We start from the raw sequence: 21,316 nt of genomic DNA on the forward strand, positions 1-21,316 counted from the left end.
TTTCATTTAGCATGATGTCTTTAAAGTTTCCATTTTTTAAAATGCAGCATATTATCTTCTTGAATTGCCCAATCAATTGTTATCATACTCTTGAAATGTTGGGATATTTCACGATTCATGAGCCCCATTCTCTTTTCTGTACACACTCCGTGGGCTGACATTATCCAGTCCTATGATTTCAGCTACTGTATATATGCTGACTACTTCTAAATCTGTATTTCTAGTCAGGATTTTTGTCTGGATCTCTAGATTCATATCCAAATATTAGTTGGCTTCTCCACATAGATGTTTAGTAAGAGTCAAACTTAATATTACCAAGCCAGAATTGAATTCTTGATTTCCTTCCCCCCAAATCTGATTCTTTTCCAACTTCCCTCGCTTAACCTAAACCATTTAAAAATAAAAACCCAGGAATTATCCTTGATTTTTCTTTCTCCTTCACTGTTCTGTTTCCCCTTCTCCCCTGTTCTGCCATTCTAGTTTCCTGTGTATTTACAATGTAAATAATTTTTAAAAACTCACTATTAATGATAGCAATTTATATGCTTGATAACATGTTTCCAGCTATTGTCCTTTTACGTATTATTTATTTTTTAACAGAGGCTCTGCTGTAGCTTTAAAATTTTTCTTTAGATAGATGTTTTTAATATAGGTCCTCACTAAAAGCTGGATGGGGGAGAGTATGTATGAAAGTAATTTTGCAGCCATGTCTGCTAGCTGTTTGGTTCTGTCTTTATAATATATCCTAAATTTGCCTACTTCTCTCCATTCTGGTCCAGGCCACCACCATTTGTTGTTTAGGATAGTATAATAGTCTCTTCCTTCTGTTTCCCCTCTTGTTGATTCCCTCTCATCTGTTCTCCAGCAGTACCAAGAGTGATGTTCAAAATTTTTAATTAAAAAAAATTTTTTTTATTTTTAAAGAATTTATTTGAGAGAGAAAGAGAGAGAGAGAGAACGAGGGAGAGCACGAGAGTGGGGGAGAGTCAGAGGGAGAAGCAGACTCCGTGCTGAGCAGGGAGCCTGATGCAGGACTCAATCCTGGGACTCTCCAGGATCATGACCTGAGCTGAAGGCAGTCACTTAACCAAGCTACCCAGATGCCCCCAAATTTTTAATAATTAATTGATTCAAAGGAGGTTGCAAACATAGTACCGAGAAGTTCCTTGTGCCCTTCTCTTTGTTCCCTCCCTTGGTTACATCTTTCTTAACTATAAACCATTATCAAACCCAGGAAATTAACACGGGAATGAAGTGTGAGTATAGTTTTGTGTCATTTTATCACGTGTAGATTCGTATAACCACCACTGCAATCAGGATAAGGAGGTATTCCATTACCAGAAAGAGATCCGTTTTATGCTACCTCTTTATAGTTATTCCACCTTTTATCTCCCACCATCCCTGACCCCTACGAGTGATATTTTTAAAACATGAATGAGATCATGAGACCTGTTCCAAAGCTACCATAACTGATTCCAATCTCAGAATAAAATTTGAACTTTTATGGTTACAAACAAACATGTTTCTCTCTCTGAACCTCACTAAATAACACATGTAGTACAGCTACACTTGCCTTCTTTGTGTTCCTCTAACACAGTGTTTTCAGAGTTTGATCCCTGGACCAGCGATATCCGCATCACCTGAGAATTTGTTAGAGATGCACATTTTTGGATTCCATGTTAGATCTGAGTCAGGAAGTCTGTGGGTAGGGCCCAGCAATCTTGTATTTTAACAAGTCTCTGAAGGTGATAATGAAACATGCTAAAGTTTTACTCCTGCCACATGTCAACTTTTGCAGTAGCTTTAACCTCTGGACTATCTTTCTAACTCACCGTCACCTATCTTCCCAAGATTGGCTCTTTCTTGCATTTATATCTCTGTCAAAAATACTTCTACAGAGAGAACTTTACTCAGTATCCAGTGTAAAATAGCTACTCCTTTATTTTCTGTCATCTCTCTTTTGCATATTGCCTATCATTATCTGATGTTTTTCTTATTCATTAGTTTCTTATTTGTTTCCCCTCCGTAAGATCTTATAATCTTAGAGAGTAGTACCTTGCTTGTTTTGTTCACCTGTTGATGCCCAGGACCTGGAGTAGTAGGCACAAAATAAATAAATGGCCTCTGAATAATTGAATGTTTTTTATGATCTCCTTTTTTTCTCCTATATTCATCAAGACTGTAAAGCTCTAATCCCTAGGATAACTTTACAGAGCAACTAAAACATGTTGTCTATAGGCAGAATAATTCTGTATTTTATTATGATTCTAGATATGAAATATTATAACCTAGAAAGAGAAAATTTTTTCTTATATGTTCTAGCTTGTATCCTACACTGTTTGACTATTTAATTTTTGCACTTTTTCAGATACCCCTTCCCCATTCATTATTAAATCATTGGTTATTTTACTAGGCTTAAGATCCCCCAAATCTTTGATCAGCCAGCTATTGCCAAGGAATGTATAGGCCATAGGAAGCTTTGGACAGATATTATCTATTACTAGTTAGGTACTTTTCCTTTTTCCAGTCTGGTGTTCTACCCAAATTAGATAACTTGGGCTCTGTCTGAGCCCCAAGGGCCCTTTGGCCCCATCCTCCTTTTCCCACCTTCTTTTATGCAGCCATTATTAGTAGAGGTGCAGGCCTCGTGGTCGTCTTGTTCTTGGTGTCTGATTAACCTTTACAGGTAGGGGAAACCAATCAGTAGATATTCTTACTCCTGATGATCAGCTGCAAAAGAGCTGGCTCCATTTTTTTTTTTTTTTTAAAGATTTTATTTATTTATTTGAGAGAGAGAGAGAATGAGAGAGAGCACATGAGAGGGGGGAGGGTCAGAGGGAGAAGCAGACTCCCTGCCGAGCAGGGAGCCCGATGCGGGACTCGATCCTGGGACTCCAGGATCATGACCTGAGCCGAAGGCAGTCGCTTAACCAACTGAGCCACCCAGGCGCCCGAGCTGGCTCCATTTTAGAGGAGAAAAGATATTCAGAGAAGCCAAGTTCCTTTTAAAATTCTTTAGCTACTAGCAGTAAAACATAATTCTAATACAGAAGACTAATTCCTTGTCATAGAAGACTTCATCATGTCTTTAACCTATTTTAGAGCTCTTCTTTAGAGGTGGAAAAGAATCATGAAATTCCTCATAAGCATTACAAAACAGGATTTCTCCCATTTATAATTAAATAACTTTTAAGTATTCTATATTTTTTAAATGTTTCTGCTTGTTTATAAGTCTGAGATTTCTTAAAAAAAAAAAAAAAACTCTTTATATTAAAAGTCCCAAATTTTGGGTAAGAAATTTCAGAACCTCTATATTGATATATGCTTAAGTACTTCTATGTTTATCCATTAACTGACATACCTTTTGAATGTCTAGCAAATAGGGATATAAATTCCTTGAGGCCAGGACCATGTCTTTTATATTCTATAGCATGCCTAATTATAAGGCATATATGAGACAGTTAGTAAATGTAGGAGTAGTTTGGAAACAAACTTGGGATATATTAAAATAAGCAAATGGATAAAATCTATGGGCTCTGTTAGTAGTTTTGTGATTGCTAATCAATTTTGGTTATATAAGAAGTGCTTACTTAAGTGATTGGACCAATTTCAAATATTGAAGTATTTTCTGTATTTTTTCATGGAAATTATTTTAATTCTGGTTCTTTGTATAGATAGCCAAAGAATTCTTAAATGTTACTGATCTTATAAACCTTTTGTTCTTTGTTTTCTGTTTTTCTTTCTCAATCCTTTTCATGTGATCCTGGATCTTGGGCTGTTAATGGAACGATTTTGGATACTGTGAACCACAGAGCCTATTGTGAAGAATGGCAGACCTCCAACCTCTCACAGTATGCATTCCTTCCTCCATCAGTACACAGGGTCCTTCAAGAAGCCCCCATTGAGGAGACCACATAGCGTTATTGGAGGAAGCCTTGGATCCTTCATGGCAATGCCCAGAAATGGAAGCAGATTAGGTAATTTAACAGTCCTTTTTTTTTTTTTTTAACTTTCTGACTGTGAGTCATACGTGTAGTAGCTATTGTTATAGTTGTATGGAAGTCAGCCAGCCTTCATTATCTGATTTTTTTTATAAAATAAAAATCAAGTTGAAAATAACAGAGATAGCAGAAAGATGGAAGGCTCTAGAGAGGTACTAGTGTTGACACTACAGAGGAGTAACATTTGAAAACCTGTCCACCAGGAAGAAAACAAAACCCCTAGGAGATGGATGCAAGATTTCAAGATGAATGGCATTTCAAGATGGTGCTTAATTTAGGGTCATACCATGGTAACTCCAGATTATCACCATACGATAGTCCAGTGCAATGATTCGTATACATGATTGTCACCTGAGTTGCTATTCTTATGTCACTATGTCATTCTAAATATTTAGGAAAAATATATACCTGCAAGTTTCTGTTTATTTCTCTGGTCTTTTTTGATAGCATCTTACTATCATGTTTTGATTTTTAAAATCATTTTAAGCATAAATTATAGTCTCATGACATAATTACTGAAGTTTCTGAGGGTTTTGTTTTACTCCTTGCTTTATCTGCTTCCTTGGCAGGTTATTTCCTCGTGTGTTTTGTTAATTTGGGGAGTGTGAGCTTATCTATAGTGGGGTTTACCTATGGGGAAATGTATGTAGCCTTTATTCCTATAGGTATAAACCTACAGAATGGTGTGATATAGTTGTCTCACACTGGTTCATGAGAGATGATTGTTAAATTTTCAGGAATTTTCCAAGCTGGTTGTTAAATATAGCCATTATTAAAGTTTAAATGTTAAAAACCTATAATTAAGTAAGCTGATTACAAAAGTAATGAATCCTCAAAAGTCATTATTTCTAAATTATTTTACTACACTTTACTATTACCTCTATTACAAATTATTTTACTACACTTTACTATTACCTCTGCTTTTGGGGTTATTTCTGTTGTATCTGTATAGTCAAAATTTTATGTAATGGTATGTACATTTCTTCCCAACTACATGCTCAGTGATGGTCATGTTGTAGCTTGAACTTGGCCATGGAGGGAGTACTTACCTCAGAGAAATTGGAAAAAACTTCACATCAGGACTTGATATATATTGTTTTGTTGTCTAGACTGGGGATTGGCATACTTTCCTGCAAAGGTCCAGATTGTAAATTTTTCAGGTTTTGTGGGCCACATATGATCTCTGTTGCATATTCTTTTTAAAATAACTCTTTAAAGGTGCAGAAAATATTTTTAGCTCAGGAACTGTACAAAAACAGGTCACATTTGCTGATCTTTGGTCTGAATTTAAGAAAGTAATATTGAAAATGTTAGTAATGCAGATTAAAAGTGTGGTGTATCTGTAGCTTTTACAGTTGTGAATGGCAGAAAATTGAGCCATCTGAAGTAAATATTCTTCCAGTACTCAAAAACTATTACCTGATTTAGCAAAGAAGTTGCTCACACCAGTGACAAATGAGTGAAGTTTTGACATACTCTTCATTGTTTCACTTTTGTCTTATTAATGGAAATGAAAATACGGATACTCATGTTGGAACTACACTTGTTTGTTAATGACATGAGCAACTTCTTGGTTGAGTCCGATGGTACTCAAGTATTTATTTATAGTTTGAGATTCCTATGCTCCTTTGTAGTCCTTGTGCAGTAGAACAGATTTAAGTCTGCCCTTTATAGTACTTTAAGAGTCTTGTGCCTTTCTTTAGGAAACTCTCACTTGCACCTTGGACACCTGATGCTTCCTCTTTTATCCCAGTGTGGCAGCTAAACCCAAGCATTTTCTTGCCAAGATCAGCAACCCCTCCCTGAGAGAGTAACAGAGTCAATTTATACATAACATCTTTTGGCTCTCAGTTCTCTTTGTCTTTGCTTCCTTGGTATTATGCACATATTCTTTCATACTCAGCTATGCATTTTAAATTATTATTACATCTTATTCAACATTTCCTTGAGGAAGGAAGGTTTTCTGATTTTGCCGGAAATAGAAGGCATGGTTAAGTTATCTTTAACATTTTAAAAGTGTGACAGAAAAGAATACTTGGCCTTAGATGTGTTGTATACCATCAGATTAGCAATCAGTTACCAATACATTGACTTTTATTGCCAAGTTAATTTTTTGTTCAGATCTTAGTATAAAATTTCTCCAGAAATCTTTATGTAATTGAAGTATATCCTTAAATTACATATCAGTCTATTAAAAACTATCATATTTGCAACTGCTTATCAGTGTGAGTAAGAATTTTCTCAATGTGAGGGGCGCCTGGGTGGCTCAGCCGTTAAGCGTCTGCCTTCGGCTCAGGTCATGATCCCAGGGTCCTGGGATCGAGCCCCGCATTGGGCTCCCTGCTTGGCAGGAAGCCTGCTTCTCCCTCTCCCACTCCCCCTGCTTGTGTTCCCTCTCTCACTGTGTCTCTCTCTGTCAAATAAATAAATAAAATCTTAAAAAAAAAAAAGAATTTTCTCAATGTGTTTATCAAGGAGCACCTGAGTAGCTCGGGTGGTTAAGCATCTGACTGTTGATTTCAGCCCAGGTCATGATCTCAGGGTTGTGAGACCGAGCCCCCTGTTGGGCTCCACACTGGGTGTGGAATCTGCCTAAGATTCTCCCTCTCCCTCTGCCCCCCGCCCCAACTCATGCACATGTACTCTCTCTCTCTAAAAAATAATATGTTATCAAGACAAAAAACAAAAATAGAGGAATTTTAAGACTGATTTGATAAGATCCTTGAGTTCAGTTTTTTGTTAAATGGTTCTCATTTTCTTAGGCAGATATTCATTAAAAATACAAATTTGTAACTATAAAATACTATTTTGTTTTACATGTTGGTATTTCATATAACATTTCATTTGAAAGAAGAGATATAGTTACCTAGTGCATTCTTTGATTTTTACTTAATATTTAATTTATGGGATTATTTGTTGACCACCTTCTAAACACCAGGTGCTTTGTTCAGTGTGGGGAATATAAAAGTGAATAAGCTAAATCTTGCCCCCCAAGGATCTCCTAACTTGGTATAAAAATCATCTGAAACCAAAAAATGCACTTCAGTGCAGTGGATGTGGTAGGTGTGGGCACAGTAGTCATCTGTGTCTGGAAAAGATTTTACTGAGTGATGACAAATGAATATAGTTTTGAAAAAATAAGTATGAGTTCACCAAATTGTTAAATTGGGGAAAAGCATCTCTTATGGGTAAAAGAGGGGGGGAAAGTGTGTTGTGTTAAAGCACTCTAGCATGAAACAATATGATACTTTTGGGGGAATGAATAATTGCATGAAGAGAACCAGTGGTAAGAGATGTGTTTGATATCTAGCATTTGTTTGTTTCTGGTGTGCAATTCTTGCTAGATGAATTACAGGATGATTGACAAATGCAAATATAGAGCAGGTATTATACAAGTTATATAAGTTTGTTTTTAATATTCCCAGATGGAATTAATCTTCCTCCTCTCTACTCCCATTTAACTTTCATCTTTAATATTTAATAAAGAAAAGAAACCTGTGACACCACTTTGTTTTGTAATTTAAATATATTTTTTCCTCCATACAGATTTTTGGTGGTCACAAGATGTTTCTGTAGTTAAATAGATATTCAGTAAATAATTTTTGATTTTTTTTTTTTTTTAATTTTTAACACTGTGGAGAGGGGAAGCTCCATTAATGGCTTTAAAAACTTATTTTTTAAGGATATTCAAAGTAATAGATCATTTGGCTGTAGACCCAGTGGCACATTATTTTACAGAAAAAATACTAAACTAAATAAAAGGCAAAAGACCAGGTTTCTATTTTCACTATGCCTCTAAGCTGTGTAACCTTTCAAAATCATTTAACCTTTCAAAGTCTCAGTTCCCAGATCTGGAAAATGAGAGAACTGACTAAATAATCCTCATGTTATTTCCAGTCTGTAATTTTATTATTCAGCTCTTGATAATAACTTGGATGTTAATTATTTTCATAGTTTTTCATAATCTGAGTGTGAAAGGTTTCTCACTACTGTTTCAAGACATCTGAGTGGGCGCCTGGGTGGCTCAGTTGGTTAAGCGACTGCCTTCGGCTCAGGTCATGATCCTGGAGTCCCTGGATCGAGTCCCGCATTGGGCTCCCCGCTCAGCAGGGAGCCTGCTTCTCCCTCTGACCCTCCCCCCTCTCATGTGCTCTCTCTCTCTCATTCTCTCTGTCTCAAATAAATAAAATCTTTAAAAAAAAAAAAAAGACATCTGAGTTACGTTTTGATCTATTAGTTACACAGAGCAACCAGAATGTAAAAAACTTTTATGATTTTTATGTGTTGGCTGTCTATATCTTATTTGTAGTGATAATAAATTATGTGATATAGTAAGGTGTAATGCATCTCTTTGAAGATAAATAATGTTTCATTTTGTGATACAGATATTGTTCATGAAAATCTAAAAATGGGATCAGATGGTGAGAGTGACCAAGCTTCTGGGACATCATCTGATGAAGTACAGTCACCTACAGGCGTTTGTCTTAGAAATCGTATACATAGACGGATCTCAATGGAGGTAACCATATGGCTGCATATGTGTGTTTGTGTGTATGAATACACATATACATCAAACAGTAAATGACCATTTGAAAATTTTCATGAAGGCAAATGACATTGTAAGAAAATTGTTTCTTTGCATTAGTAATGAGTAGTCTTGTGAATATTTCCTTTTTTCTAATTATCTATCCCAAGGCAAGTATACATTAATTATATTTAACAATCCACAAAAAACATGTAGGGTGTCTGTAAGGGAAATGTGAATTTTCAAAAATACTGGAAATTCAGAATGATACTTTAGCAAAGTTTTCTTTTTAGAAAATATGATTTTAATTATATTTTTGAGGCTTATCTGGATATTTAGTATTTTATTTTATAAATATTTTATTTCAGATTTCAAAATGTATACATAAAATAAGCACCAGCTTTTTTTTTTTTTGCTTTATATTATAAATATGGGTATCATTTCCTTTATGGCTTATTATACCTACTGATTTCTGTAGAACATATAAGTTATGTCTTCATGTAAAAGAATTAATAGCTCATGTATAACCTTGAGATCAAAGTTGATTATGAATGTTATTTCAGTATATACTATAGATTAAAATAGTTTTCTCCAAAACAGTTGAACATGTTTTGAATTAAGAATATTGTTTTTTTTGGTGCCTTTGAGTTGAGATTACAGTGCTTGGGGTATCTGTCCCGTTGGTTGATTGCATTTTTATTGATAAAAGATTGCTCTTAATCAGTTAAAAAACGGTATTTTCAACTCTTGAGATCAACTTGGTATCTGTTCATATCACTATAATTATATCATAATAATATATATTTTTCTTCTATCATATCTTTACAAGTTTTTTTACTATTAGGATTTTTATTTGAACTTTCTCTTCCATTGAGCTGTATTTATTTTTTGCCCCAAAGGTGACAGTCCCTTGATGATATTCTTTCTTTTGTATATTATAATAGCTGAAAAGACTTCTTTCTTAACATCCTCTACATCTTGCATTCACATATGTATTCTTACTTAGAATGTTTTTGGATGTTACTTTCTGTGTATTCTTCTAGATAAATTTTAAATATTTTGTTCTAATAATGTTATTGTGATTTGTTTGGGATTATGTAAAATGTAAAACATTTAATATGGGAGAACCATTATCTTTTCATTACTTAGTCTTACCATTTGGGAATATGGTATATATTTCTGTACTTGAGTTATATGTTTCTCAGTAAACGTTTACATAGTTCCTATACATCTCAATTTTGTTTTATGGTTTGGTTACTGTTACAGATAGTAGGGATTTATTTTTTATAGGATTTATGTTTCTTAGTGTGACAATATAGGCAAGATTCCCTTTTAATTTCTCCCAGTTCACATTTTATAATTAAATGGAATAGAAATGCCCCCCGCTTAAGAACCACCCTTTCATCCCTGGAATAAATCCCACTTAAATATTAATATATATAAATATATATTTAATATCACATATTTATATATCTATATTATATATATTTATAGCATATATTTATATCTATATTATATATTTATATTACATTTTAAATACATATTTACATGTTTGTTTATTAATATATTAAATATATATTACATTACTATAATTAATATAAATATACCAACATATAATTAATATAATTATATTTTATAATGATATATTGTTATACATATATAATGTGTATATAATATATATGTATTATATTATATATTTATATTATATATGTATTATATTTATATACAAATATAAAATATAATAATTATTAAATATATATATTTAAATTAAGTAAGCTCTGTGCCCAACATGGGACTTGAACTCATTACCCTAAGATCAAGAGTTGCATGCCCTATCAACGGAGCTAGCCAGGCACCCCTGATTTTTTTTTCATGTATTGTTGGATCTGGTTTGCTGATGTTTTGTGGAGGATTTCTGCGTCTATGTTAGAAATATTGGCCTGTAGTTCTCTTTTTTTTTGTGGTGTCTTTATCTGGTTTTGGTATCAGGGTAATGCTGGCCTCATAGAATGAATTCGGAAGCTTTCTTTCCTCTTCTATTTTTTGGAATAGTTTGAGGAGAATAGGTATTAACTCTTCTTTAAATTTTTGGTGGGATTCATCTGTGAAACTGTCTGGTTCTGGGCTTTTATTTGTTGCGAGTTTTTTGATAACTGATTAAATTTCATTGCTGGTAATTGGTCTTTTCAGATTTTCTATTTCTTCCTGATTTAGTTTTGGGAGGTTGTTATATGTTTCTAGGAATTTATCCATTTCTTCTAGGTTGTCCAGTTTGTTGGCTTATAATTTTTCCTAATATTCTCTTATAATCCTTTGCTTTTCTGTGGAGTTGGTTGTTATTTCTCATCTTTCCTTTATGATTTTGAGTCCTCTCTCTCTCTTTTTTTTTTTTTTTTGATGAGTCTGGCTAATGGTTTATCAATTTTATTGATCTTTTTTTTAAAGATTTATTTATTTGAGAGAGAGAGCATGCACATGCACACACAGGGGAGGGGCAAAGGGAGAAGGAGAGAATCTTGAGCAGACTCCCTGCTGACCACGGAGCCCTACACCAGGCTCAATCTCTTGACCCTGAGATCATAACCTTAGCCAAAATCAAGAGTTAGATGCTTAGCCAACTGAGCCACCCAGGCATCCCAATTTTGTTGATCTTTTCAACAAACTAGCTTCTAGTTTCATTGATCTGTTCTTTTTTTTTTTTTTTTAAGTCTCTATTTCATTTATTTCTACTCTAATCTTTATCATTTCCTTCCTTCTACTAGGTTTGGGCATTGTTCTTTTTCTAGTTTCTTTAGGTGTAAAGTGAGGTTGTTTAGTTGAGATTTTTCTCGCTTTTTACTTCTTTCTGTTGATACAGCACTAATAAAAGATTTTGGTTGTCTCACTATGTTGCATACAAAACCTTACAATATCTGCTTGGTTAGTTATTAAACTGGTCACATTTTGTGGTAGTCTTTGCATCTTCCTACATGGTATAATAATGTCTAAGTAAATTCCATGTGGAATTCACCAGTGAAAGGACTCAGAAATAACTGGGTTTGCAGAGTACCATTTCTGTAGAACTATGTTGTATACTTCTGCTTACAGTAAATGCGTTTGCATTCAGATATTATATATAATCAACATGTATAACTTTAAAACTGTAATAAAACTTACAGCTATTTATCATTAATAAATAATATAGTAGAGCCCATGAATTCAAAAATGAAATGCTCTTGTCTCTTCTATTTGTGATTACCTACAAATACCTTTTTTTCCCTTTTTTTAAATAAAGGATTTAAATAAGCGGTTATCACTGCCTGCAGATATCAGAATACCTGATGGATATCTTGAAAAATTGCAGATAAACAGTCCACCATTTGATCAACCAATGAGCCGAAGGTCTCGTAGAGCTTCTTTAGTAAGTTTTCAGTCTCCTCTGTCTATGCCATCAAATCTGTTTGTTTGGATTTTCTGGGTGTAAACATTTCACATTAATTTTTATATTTGCTTTTTTAATAACTAAATTTTTTACATTGCTCTTAGGATTTTATTGTTTTCCACTTCTTAAGGGTTTAAAGATGCATGTTGGAATACAATTTAAGCTATATTCTGTTTTATTTTTTGGAAAAATTTTATTGATATATGCTAGAAGTATAGAATATGTATTAAATATGTAAATATATACTACGGATACAGAAAAGTACATAAACCATTGTGGTATAGCTCAGTGTATTTTTTGCAAAGTTAACATACCTGTGTAACCAGTACCCAAATCAATAAAAGAAAATGCCTGAAACCCCAAAATCCCCTTCCTGCCACCCTCTCTGTTCACTTTCTACTCCACTTCCTCAACTGTAGCCACATCCCTGCTTTCTAATGCTAAAGATTAGATTTATCTATGTTTCCCATTGTTTTGGTTATATAATGCTTGTAGTATATTTTAATATCTCAAAAGACTTTTTAAAATCTTCATTTACATTCACATTCTTATTTTAAAAATGCTTTTGTTATTTCTAATTATTCATATTTAAACTTTTGAACTTGAATTATGATTATATAAATTATTAATATACATTTTATACAAATATAAAAATGTGTATTCAGGTTTATATTATACAATATGCATGGAAGAATAGAGTATGTATTCTTTTTTTGGCTGACCTCTTTTGCTGAATGTTATGCTCATGTTTCATCTAGTTTGTTGCATATAGTTATAGTTAATTTGTTCTTACTGTTGCATGGTATTCCATTGTATACTGTACTTTATCCAGTTTCCTGTTGATGGACATTTAAATGTTTGGGTTGTTTTTAGTTTTTGCTTATTACAAAATAGTGGTTCTGTCATCATTCTTGTACATGTATTTTGGTTAATATATGTAAGCATTTCTGTTGAGTACATACCTAGGGGTGGAACTGTTGGATCGGATTGTGTGCATATGTTCAGCTTTCCTAAACACTGTCAAAAGAGTTTCCAAAGTGGGTCATACCAATTTACACTCACATCAGTATTTGACAGTTCTGTTTGTTCTCCTTAGCCAGTTTTTGATATTGTCTCTTTTTAAAAAAATTTTTAACTTTTCTGGTGAGTGTGTAATGTTACCTTATTGTGGTTTCATTTGCATTTTTCTGATGACTAAGCTGAACACCTTTTTAATGCTTATTGGCCATTTAGGTATACCTTCTTTTGTGAGTTAACTGCTTAAGTCTGTCGTCTCTTTTCTTTTGGGTTTTCTGCCTTTTTCTTACTGATTTATGGAAATTCTTTATAAATTCTGTATAAAGAAACTGTGAGTTACATGTCTTGCAAATATCTTCTAGCATGCACCAGTTGACCCTTGCAATTGCATTAAGCACTGCTGATTGAAAGGTCAGCTTTCCCTGTTGCAGTGTCACCTTTGACATAAGTTCAGGTGATTGTATATGTAAGGATCTCTTTTGGATGGTTATAGTCCTATAGTAGAGGTACATATAAAGTGCTGTGGGACGACAGAAGAGATAGCAAGTAAAATGACTTTGCATATCACAGGCTTACAGAGGAGATAGTGCTTTAGCTGGCTCTAGAAGGACGGGTAGGAACTTGTCAGGTTGACAGTGGGTAGAAGGGTGTTCTAAGCAGAGAAAATTTGATGTACTAATACCCACAAGTATGAATGTAGGTATGTTGGGGAAATTATAACTGATATGAAGGGTAAATGTGGAATAAGATTAAAGAATAGGGCTTGAAAGAATAGGATAAATCCAGACTGTAAAAAGCTTTGGCTACCAGGCCAGGCAAGGAGTCTGAACTTCATTCATCCCATGTAATGGACCTCAGAGGTATTGATTTAAACAAGGACTGACGTAATCACATTTTTGTTTCATAACAGTGGCTTCAGGAAAAGTGTAAATGAAGTAGGAGGAGAGAAAGACTAGAGGCAGGAAGATGGATTAGGAATTTATTCAAAATTAGGGATGATGCAGCAGTCATGTGGGAATGGGAAGTAGAATCCAGATCCTCAGGGTCATGTAGAGATAAAATAGGCAGGACCTCTGGTACTCAGCTGAACTTTGTGTCTGAAGAAGGAGCAGTTGATGAGGATTCCTGGATTGCTAGCAGTTGTTATTCTCCTTTTTACATATTATATCATGGAATGTTTTTATCCACCAGAAACTTCTGTTGGGTTACATATTCTAAGGAATAAAATTACCTTATGCTGTATATAACTGAGCACATTGTTATGTTAATTTGACATTCATCAGTGTATAATAAAAGTATAGTGCCAACTGGATTTTGGTATACAGGTTTATGATCGTCATAGTTTTGCATCACTGCCTAAGACATTTTTATTTAAATAGCTTTGCCATTTGATTACCTGGTTGAAAGTGTTCTTTGGCTATCGATTTTTATCAAAGATTAGTACTCAGGATAAATTTTGGAGTTATTGAGTGTTCAGATTGGAACTAAAGGTATGAGTTAATCACCACGTAATTCTTAAAGCTGTTCTTTAGGAGCTTTTTCAGTCTACGTGAAATTAAGGAAAACAGTGCCCTCTAATGAATGTTAAGTGATGGAGTTTTTATTGTGGTTGAGTATTCCTACTCATCTTCCTTGGTTTTTGATCTAAAGTGGTTTATAGATTTCAGATTAATTATGCCAGCTGTGTTTTGGTTTCTGCTAATGCACCCTTTTCATTATTCATCTACCTTGCTAAACTAAACCATTTGGTGTCTTTTGAAGTATATTAGAAAATTATTTTTCACTACCCTAGGTTTATGTATGAAGGGGAAGGATTAGGGAATAGATGGAAGGAGAAGGGAGAAGAAATATATTCTTCACATGTGTTAGAGCTCATGTTTCCATGGATAATATAGTCCTTTTTTCCCCAAGATTTATTTATTTTAGCCCACACAAATGGGGGGGAGGGGCAGAGGGAGAGGGAGAGAATCTCAAGCAGACTCCATGCTGAGCATGGAGCCCAACGCAGGGCACGATCCCACAACCCTGATTCATGACCTGAGCCAAAATTAAGAATCAGATGCTTAACCAACTGAGCCACCCCGGCACCCCTGGATAATATATTCTTTATCTAAAAAAATAAAATATATTTTTGAGATAAAATATAAAATTTTAACCTTGTCTTTCTAAAAGTATAAAACTTTATATTTTTGCATATTCAATAGCAATGTATAACAAATAGAGTAGTTAAAATAACATACATCCTTTGAGTAGGAATTAAGAAACAAATCACAGTTTCTGATGAAGAAAGACCTACAATAGGGCTAATTGGTTCTTCTGTAAATTTATGATCATCAGCAGCAGCCTAAAATGAACCTTCAGAATTGCTTGGCTACCCTATATTGTTTTTCTCTGGTTAACCCTTCCCCTCTCAATATACGCAGATGATCTCTTTTCCTACATGATAAAGAAGAGAAAAGCCATAACCAGAAACCCCCTCATTTTTTGAATAACAGATGTGCAAATCCATCTACACCTATACTCATTCTGCTCTTTCGTCCTTCTTTTTCTTTTTTTTTTTTTTTTAAGATTTTATTTATTTATTCATGAGAGACAGAGAGAGGCAAAGGGAGCAGACTCCCCGTGGATCAGGGAGCCCAGTGCGGGACTCGATCCCAGGACACCAGAATCGTGACCTGAGCCGAAGACAGACGCTTAACCAATTGGGCCACCCAGGCACCCTCTTTACTTCTTTTAATATTGAGGAATTGTCTTTCTTCTTATCCCATCTCCTCAGGATGCTTTAGAATATTTTTGTCATCCTGTACACTCGTATATATTCAGTCTCCCTCACTTGACTAAATTCTTCCTATTTTCATTTTAGAATAGTTTTAGATTTACAGAAAAATTTAAAAGATAACATAAAGAGCCCATACACATACCCAGTTACTACTATTATTAACATTTTACATTACTTTAGTGTGTTACAACTAAGGAAATCAGTATTTTGTGTATTACTACTATTCCACACTTTATTCAGATTTCCCTAGTTTTCTACTAATGTCCTTTTTTTGTCCCAGGGTCCCATCTAGGACACCACATTACATTTAGTTGTTTTATCTCATGTTAAAGATACTGGTTATTGGATTGGTGAAGGGCTGTTTAATATTCATTATGGTTGATTAGAAGTGAGATGTTCTAACTCTTAACATATTTAATTACATATTAGATTAGTGGAAAGCCCACATGCCAATAATCAAGATTCATTAGAACATTGATTCACTTAGAATGATGGCATGCCCAGTGGCATTTTTGTGACTGTTAAGTGCAGCTCTAGTAGATTGAGAGTCTGTATATGAAAATTTGCCTCATTATATTGAAATTATAGGTTTTACACATTTACAGAATCTGCTTGTTCCTAACAATGAGTTGGATTCCTCATTCATGGCTTGAGCAATATATATCATATGTAGTCCTTTTTTATTTCTATGAGTAGGTGAAAAAGTAGTGTATCAAGTCCTGATTTCTCTTAGAAATAGTAAATATATCATGGAGTGTGGAAGTGAGGCTCAAAGTCCACTCACAATTTAATTTACCTTTGGTATATTATGTACAGAATTAAGATCGTATCATACTGATGGTAACAATAATTTTTGGAACACAAAATTAGCAAATAGAATAAAGGTTCTCAATCTCTTTTCTGCCCCGGACATTTCTAACAGTAACAGTAACTCCATGATCTCACAAGGAGGGAAATGGATGTTTGAAAAAAATCTCCCTTTGTCCCCTGTGTTTCTTATATATGCATTCACTTTTAGTATGGCATCTATAGAACTTCTGCACATACTTCATTTGTTTTTAAGCTCAGACTGCATTGCTAGCATGTTAATACCTCTTAAGGAGGGCACTTTTGTGATGACCACTGGGTGTTACATGTAAGTGATGAATCACTAAATTCTCCTAAAACCAATATCACACTATATGTTAACCAGAATTTAAATAAAAACTTGGGAAAAAAATCTTTACAACTATGATACAGTGATTGTGTTGGCAGAGCCAGAGTAATCCAGAAATCTCCCATAGTGCTCAATATCATATGCAGGTTACATTTAATTATAGAAAGGCTATTATAAATTATAATTTATTTTGCATTTTTTAAAAGTTTTCATGTGCTTATGCTATAAGAGTCATCTGAACAGGAATTTGATTGGGGCTGCCAAAAAAGCCAGGTATTCTCTTGGAGCAGTGAAATAACAAAAAACTATCTTCATTTGTTTGGAAAGTAGAATTAAGGAGATTTTTATATTTTATTAAAATATAAAGTTGAGGCACTTGGGTGGCTCAGTTGGTTAAGCATCTGACTCTTAATTTCATCTCAGATCATGATCTCAGGGTTGTGGGATTGAGCTCCAAAGTTCAGCTCTGTGCTCAGCTGGGAGTCTGCTTGAGATTCTCTCCCTCTCCCTCGGCCCCTCCCCCTGCTTGTGCTTGCACTCTGTCTCTCTCTCTAAAATAAATCTTTTTTTTTTTTTAAGATTTTATTTATTTATTTGACAGGGAGAGAGGCAACGAGAGAGGGAACACAAGCAGGGGGAGTGGGAGAGGAGAAGCAGGCTTCCCGCTGAGCAGGGAGCCCGATGTGGGGCTCGATCCCAGGACCCTGGGATCATGACCTGAGCTAAAGGCAGACGCTTAATGACTGAGCCAGCGAGGTGCCCCTAAAATAAATAAATCTTTAAAAAATAAAATATAATATAAAGCTTACTGTTTGATTCCTTTAGCTATTTCTGTTTTTATAAAACTTTTAAACTATTGTAAAATAATCTAATGATGGAACTCAGTCTAGATTGTGAACTCACAAAAGCAGGAATCATTTCTGTCGTCTTCACTATATCCCTAGTACCTAGCATTGTACTTGGTAAATGTTGGATAAATGAACTTTGTCCTCTGTCCTCTGAATAATTTCTGTAGGAGAACATGTCAACAAGCTAGTCATTATATCTATTGTTAATCTTGTCATGTTCAGCAGATAAAAATGCAAGCAAAATTTTCTAAAAATTTCATTTAAAGATTCAGTAAGTAATATTTACATGTAATTATTAAAGCCTTAAGGCTGGAAATTATTAAATGAGGTGGTTACACTTTATTCTGGCAGATAATTTCACTCGTATAACTATGCCTTTTGTCTGAATTCTCTCCCTGACTGCATGATGAAATTCAGTAATGCTCTTTATCTTATAGATTGATTATTCAAATTTAAATGAAACTTTATAATTATAGTACAGTATTTACCTTTTTGAAAAGCAGACTTTCGGGGCGCCTGGGTGGCTCAGTCGTTAAGGATCTGCATTCGGCTCAGGTCATGATCCCAGGGTCCTGGGATCAAGCCCCGTGTTGGTTGCGTGCTCAGTGGGAGGCCTGCTTCTCCTTCTACCGCTCTCCCTGCTTGTGTTCCCTCTCTCGCTGTCTCTCTGTCAAATAAATAAATAAAATCTTTAAAAAAATAAAATAAAAAGTAGACTTTCAGCATATTTTAATGATCTCACTAAATGTCATTCTCTGAAGACTGACTTTGTTATATTAATATTTGATCATCCATTAGTTTATTCCTTATATACTTCATATGATACGGTAATCTGTATAACATTTTTATCTTTACAGTGAATTTGTAGTCCACTTACATACTCTTTAAAGCAAATTATCAGCATTTTTGTCATAGCCACTGGACTATTGGACCAAAGTATATTTGATGTTTTAAAGGAGTACTAGTATTTATTTACTTAAGATAAAAGAATGAATAAGAAAATTTCCCAACTCTTGATGAGAAAAAGTTTCTAGCTTGCAGTCGTATTTTTCTTTGTGGTTCTCATTATTATAGGTGATATTTTTATTTTTCTCAGGACATTCGTTGTTTTGTTTATATTAGTTTCCATTTACTATCAATACAGTTTTTTTTCCCTTCATTTAAGATATGACACAAGACTTAAAATTCATGACAGAAGTGTAGTAGTTCCATATTTGTGATTTTAATGAATTCTAGAGATAGGTATAAGAAAATAAACACATTCTACTGTAGTCTATGTGACACTGGCAGTCTTTTCAAAGTAGTTATTTAAGATCCTATCTAAATAGGCTATAAATAAAACATACATACACTAAGATTATTCAGGATCAGGTTCTCATGTACCAAATAGTGGGCTATTTGCCACATTTTCTGTATTAAAGTTAAACTCCATTTCTCCATTTGTAATTGGAAAGTGTTACCTACTGTAGTTTCACCTTATTATTCTGCATAGTTATTGATAATAGGAAGGACTTAGTATCTCTCAGTCACATATAAGACAGTGCACATGGGTGGATGGTGTGTGACAGTTCCCAAATCACATTTTTTAAATAAAATTGCTTGAAAATACCACATAGTGAGAAAAACTTTAAAGATTCCCAAAATTCTTGCAGTCATCCATTAATACCACCTATGAGCAAAGTTTTTATTAGTTTAGCAAAGTTGAATTAAGTATTATTGGACATACAGTTTTCCTCATGGCTTATAAGAGGATATAAATCATTATAACAAAAGGATAAAAAATGTCAACTATGCTTTACTAAAAACAATAAAATTTAATTAAAAAAAGATAACAGTCTATTTGAGGGACCTGTGCTATTTTTGGCCTTTCAACTTTGGGCAGTTTAACTGTTCAAAATGGTAAGTGATGTTAAGTCAAATTGTCAAGTACCGTTTTTATTTTATTCAACACCTCTGGAAAAATTGCATATTTGAACCTTCACAGTTGGACTAAAACATAGTATTTTAGGATCCAGTATTATTTATATAACTTTGAGAGCTGAGATTATGTATAAAAGAACGTTGTTTCTTTTCACTGGCTATTCATTTAAGGGCATGAGCACCACACTCAGTGAGAAGTGAATCTTTAGATTATTGCCTTTTCCACGATCTACAAAGGAATACGAGAGAGCAATTTTAAGAAGATTCTTACTCCTCTGTTGTTTATCTTTTTTCTGTTGCTGCTCTCTCAATCCCTAAGTTTTCATCTCTGTATTTTTTTTCTTAAATCTTTTGAGGCTTTTTGTTTTTAGTTTTTAAATATTAGGTTTCCATTACATATTTGGGTGTATTCCATCTACCTCATTTATTGATTCCATACAGAAGTGAGGCAAACAAGCTCCAGGTTTAAAAGCAATGGTTTTGAGAACTTACTTTTAAAGACTTTTTGGGAAAGGGTGGGGGTGTCAGATTTAGACTTACTACTTCTGTGTTAGTTTCCTGATCCGTAATGGAGTGTGACTTGCACTTGTCTTTTTCATTGCATTTTGGTTAGAAAACCTGAAGCAAGTAGTATTTTGTTGTTTGCAGGCCGTCCTAGAGAAGTCGAAAATTGGTGAAGGAAAATATGTAGGAAAATTACTTACTTTGCAGTTTTGCTAGAAAGAAAATCATGTAGTTGTCTTTTATAAAATTCTTTAGTATCTTAAAATGCTTGTGGTATCTTAAAATCTCAGGGCCTTAAAGTAAAACATTTTTTCTTAGCAGAATGTTAACCAATCTATATAAAAAGATGGTTTGGCAGTTTTAATTGTGAACTTTGATGTTTTAGAACCTTGAATGTTCCAACATTGGGTGAATTTTAAAACTTGACAGATGTTCAACAATTTAATTATAATCAGATTTTTCTATTTCAAGACACTCGTTAGAGCAGGAAAGTTTCAGAAATTGGTGAAGAGGGGCACCTGTTGGCTCAGTCGGTAGAGCATGCGACTCTTGATCTTGGGGTCGGGAGTTCAAGCCCCATGTTGGGCATGGAGCTTACCTTAAAAGAAATAATAAAAATAAAGTGCACTCCTTTAAAAAGAAAAAGAATAATATTAAAAAAAAGAAATTGAGGAAGAGATGGATTGAAATTTTAAGAATACTAAATTTATTATTGTTTGCTTTCAGTCAGAAATTGGGTTTGGAAAAATGGAAACCTATATCAAATTGGAAAAGCTTGGAGAGGTAAGCAGATACTTATTTCAAAAATATAAAACACCTTTCTTTTTCCTTGTTCATTATCCAAACTCCACAATTAGTCCACAGTTTCTACCAGCCTAGAAAACAAATGTAAACACTGTTGTCTAAAGATTATATCTTGTACCAAAAAGGCAACAGAATGTTGGAAGAAAACCTTCAATTCTTGAAATTATGCTATCAATTTGAGAGGAAATGAGTATTTTTTATAGCTTGTAATCTTTTAAAGCAAAAAATATTGTGCTTTCTTGGTAACACAATATAGGCATCTATTAGCCTCCTGGCCATCATGTGGGAAATTGAATGAGTTCAAACCTGCGAAAAATCAAAATTTTATCTCTAAAGATAAA

The 21,316-nt window shown here is 34.0% G+C and overlaps 1 protein-coding gene across 3 annotated transcripts in view; it reads left to right on the forward strand.

Moving 5' to 3' along the window:
- CDK17 (cyclin dependent kinase 17) overlaps positions 1-21,316 on the forward strand; it is a 113,942-nt gene that overhangs the window by 73,660 nt on the left and 18,966 nt on the right. For all 3 annotated transcript variants that reach the window (XM_034987792.1, XM_034987791.1, XM_034987790.1), the window contains 4 exons: positions 3,813-3,977; positions 8,387-8,520; positions 11,801-11,926; positions 20,898-20,954. In XM_034987792.1, the coding sequence (XP_034843683.1) occupies positions 3,813-3,977; positions 8,387-8,520; positions 11,801-11,926; positions 20,898-20,954 (482 nt within the window). The remainder of the gene's footprint in view (positions 1-3,812; positions 3,978-8,386; positions 8,521-11,800; positions 11,927-20,897; positions 20,955-21,316) is intronic.

This window comes from Mirounga leonina, unplaced genomic scaffold (assembly GCF_011800145.1).
Source record: "Mirounga leonina isolate KUSES-001 unplaced genomic scaffold, KU_Mleo_1.0 Mir_418, whole genome shotgun sequence".
Lineage (NCBI taxonomy): Eukaryota > Metazoa > Chordata > Mammalia > Carnivora > Phocidae > Mirounga > Mirounga leonina.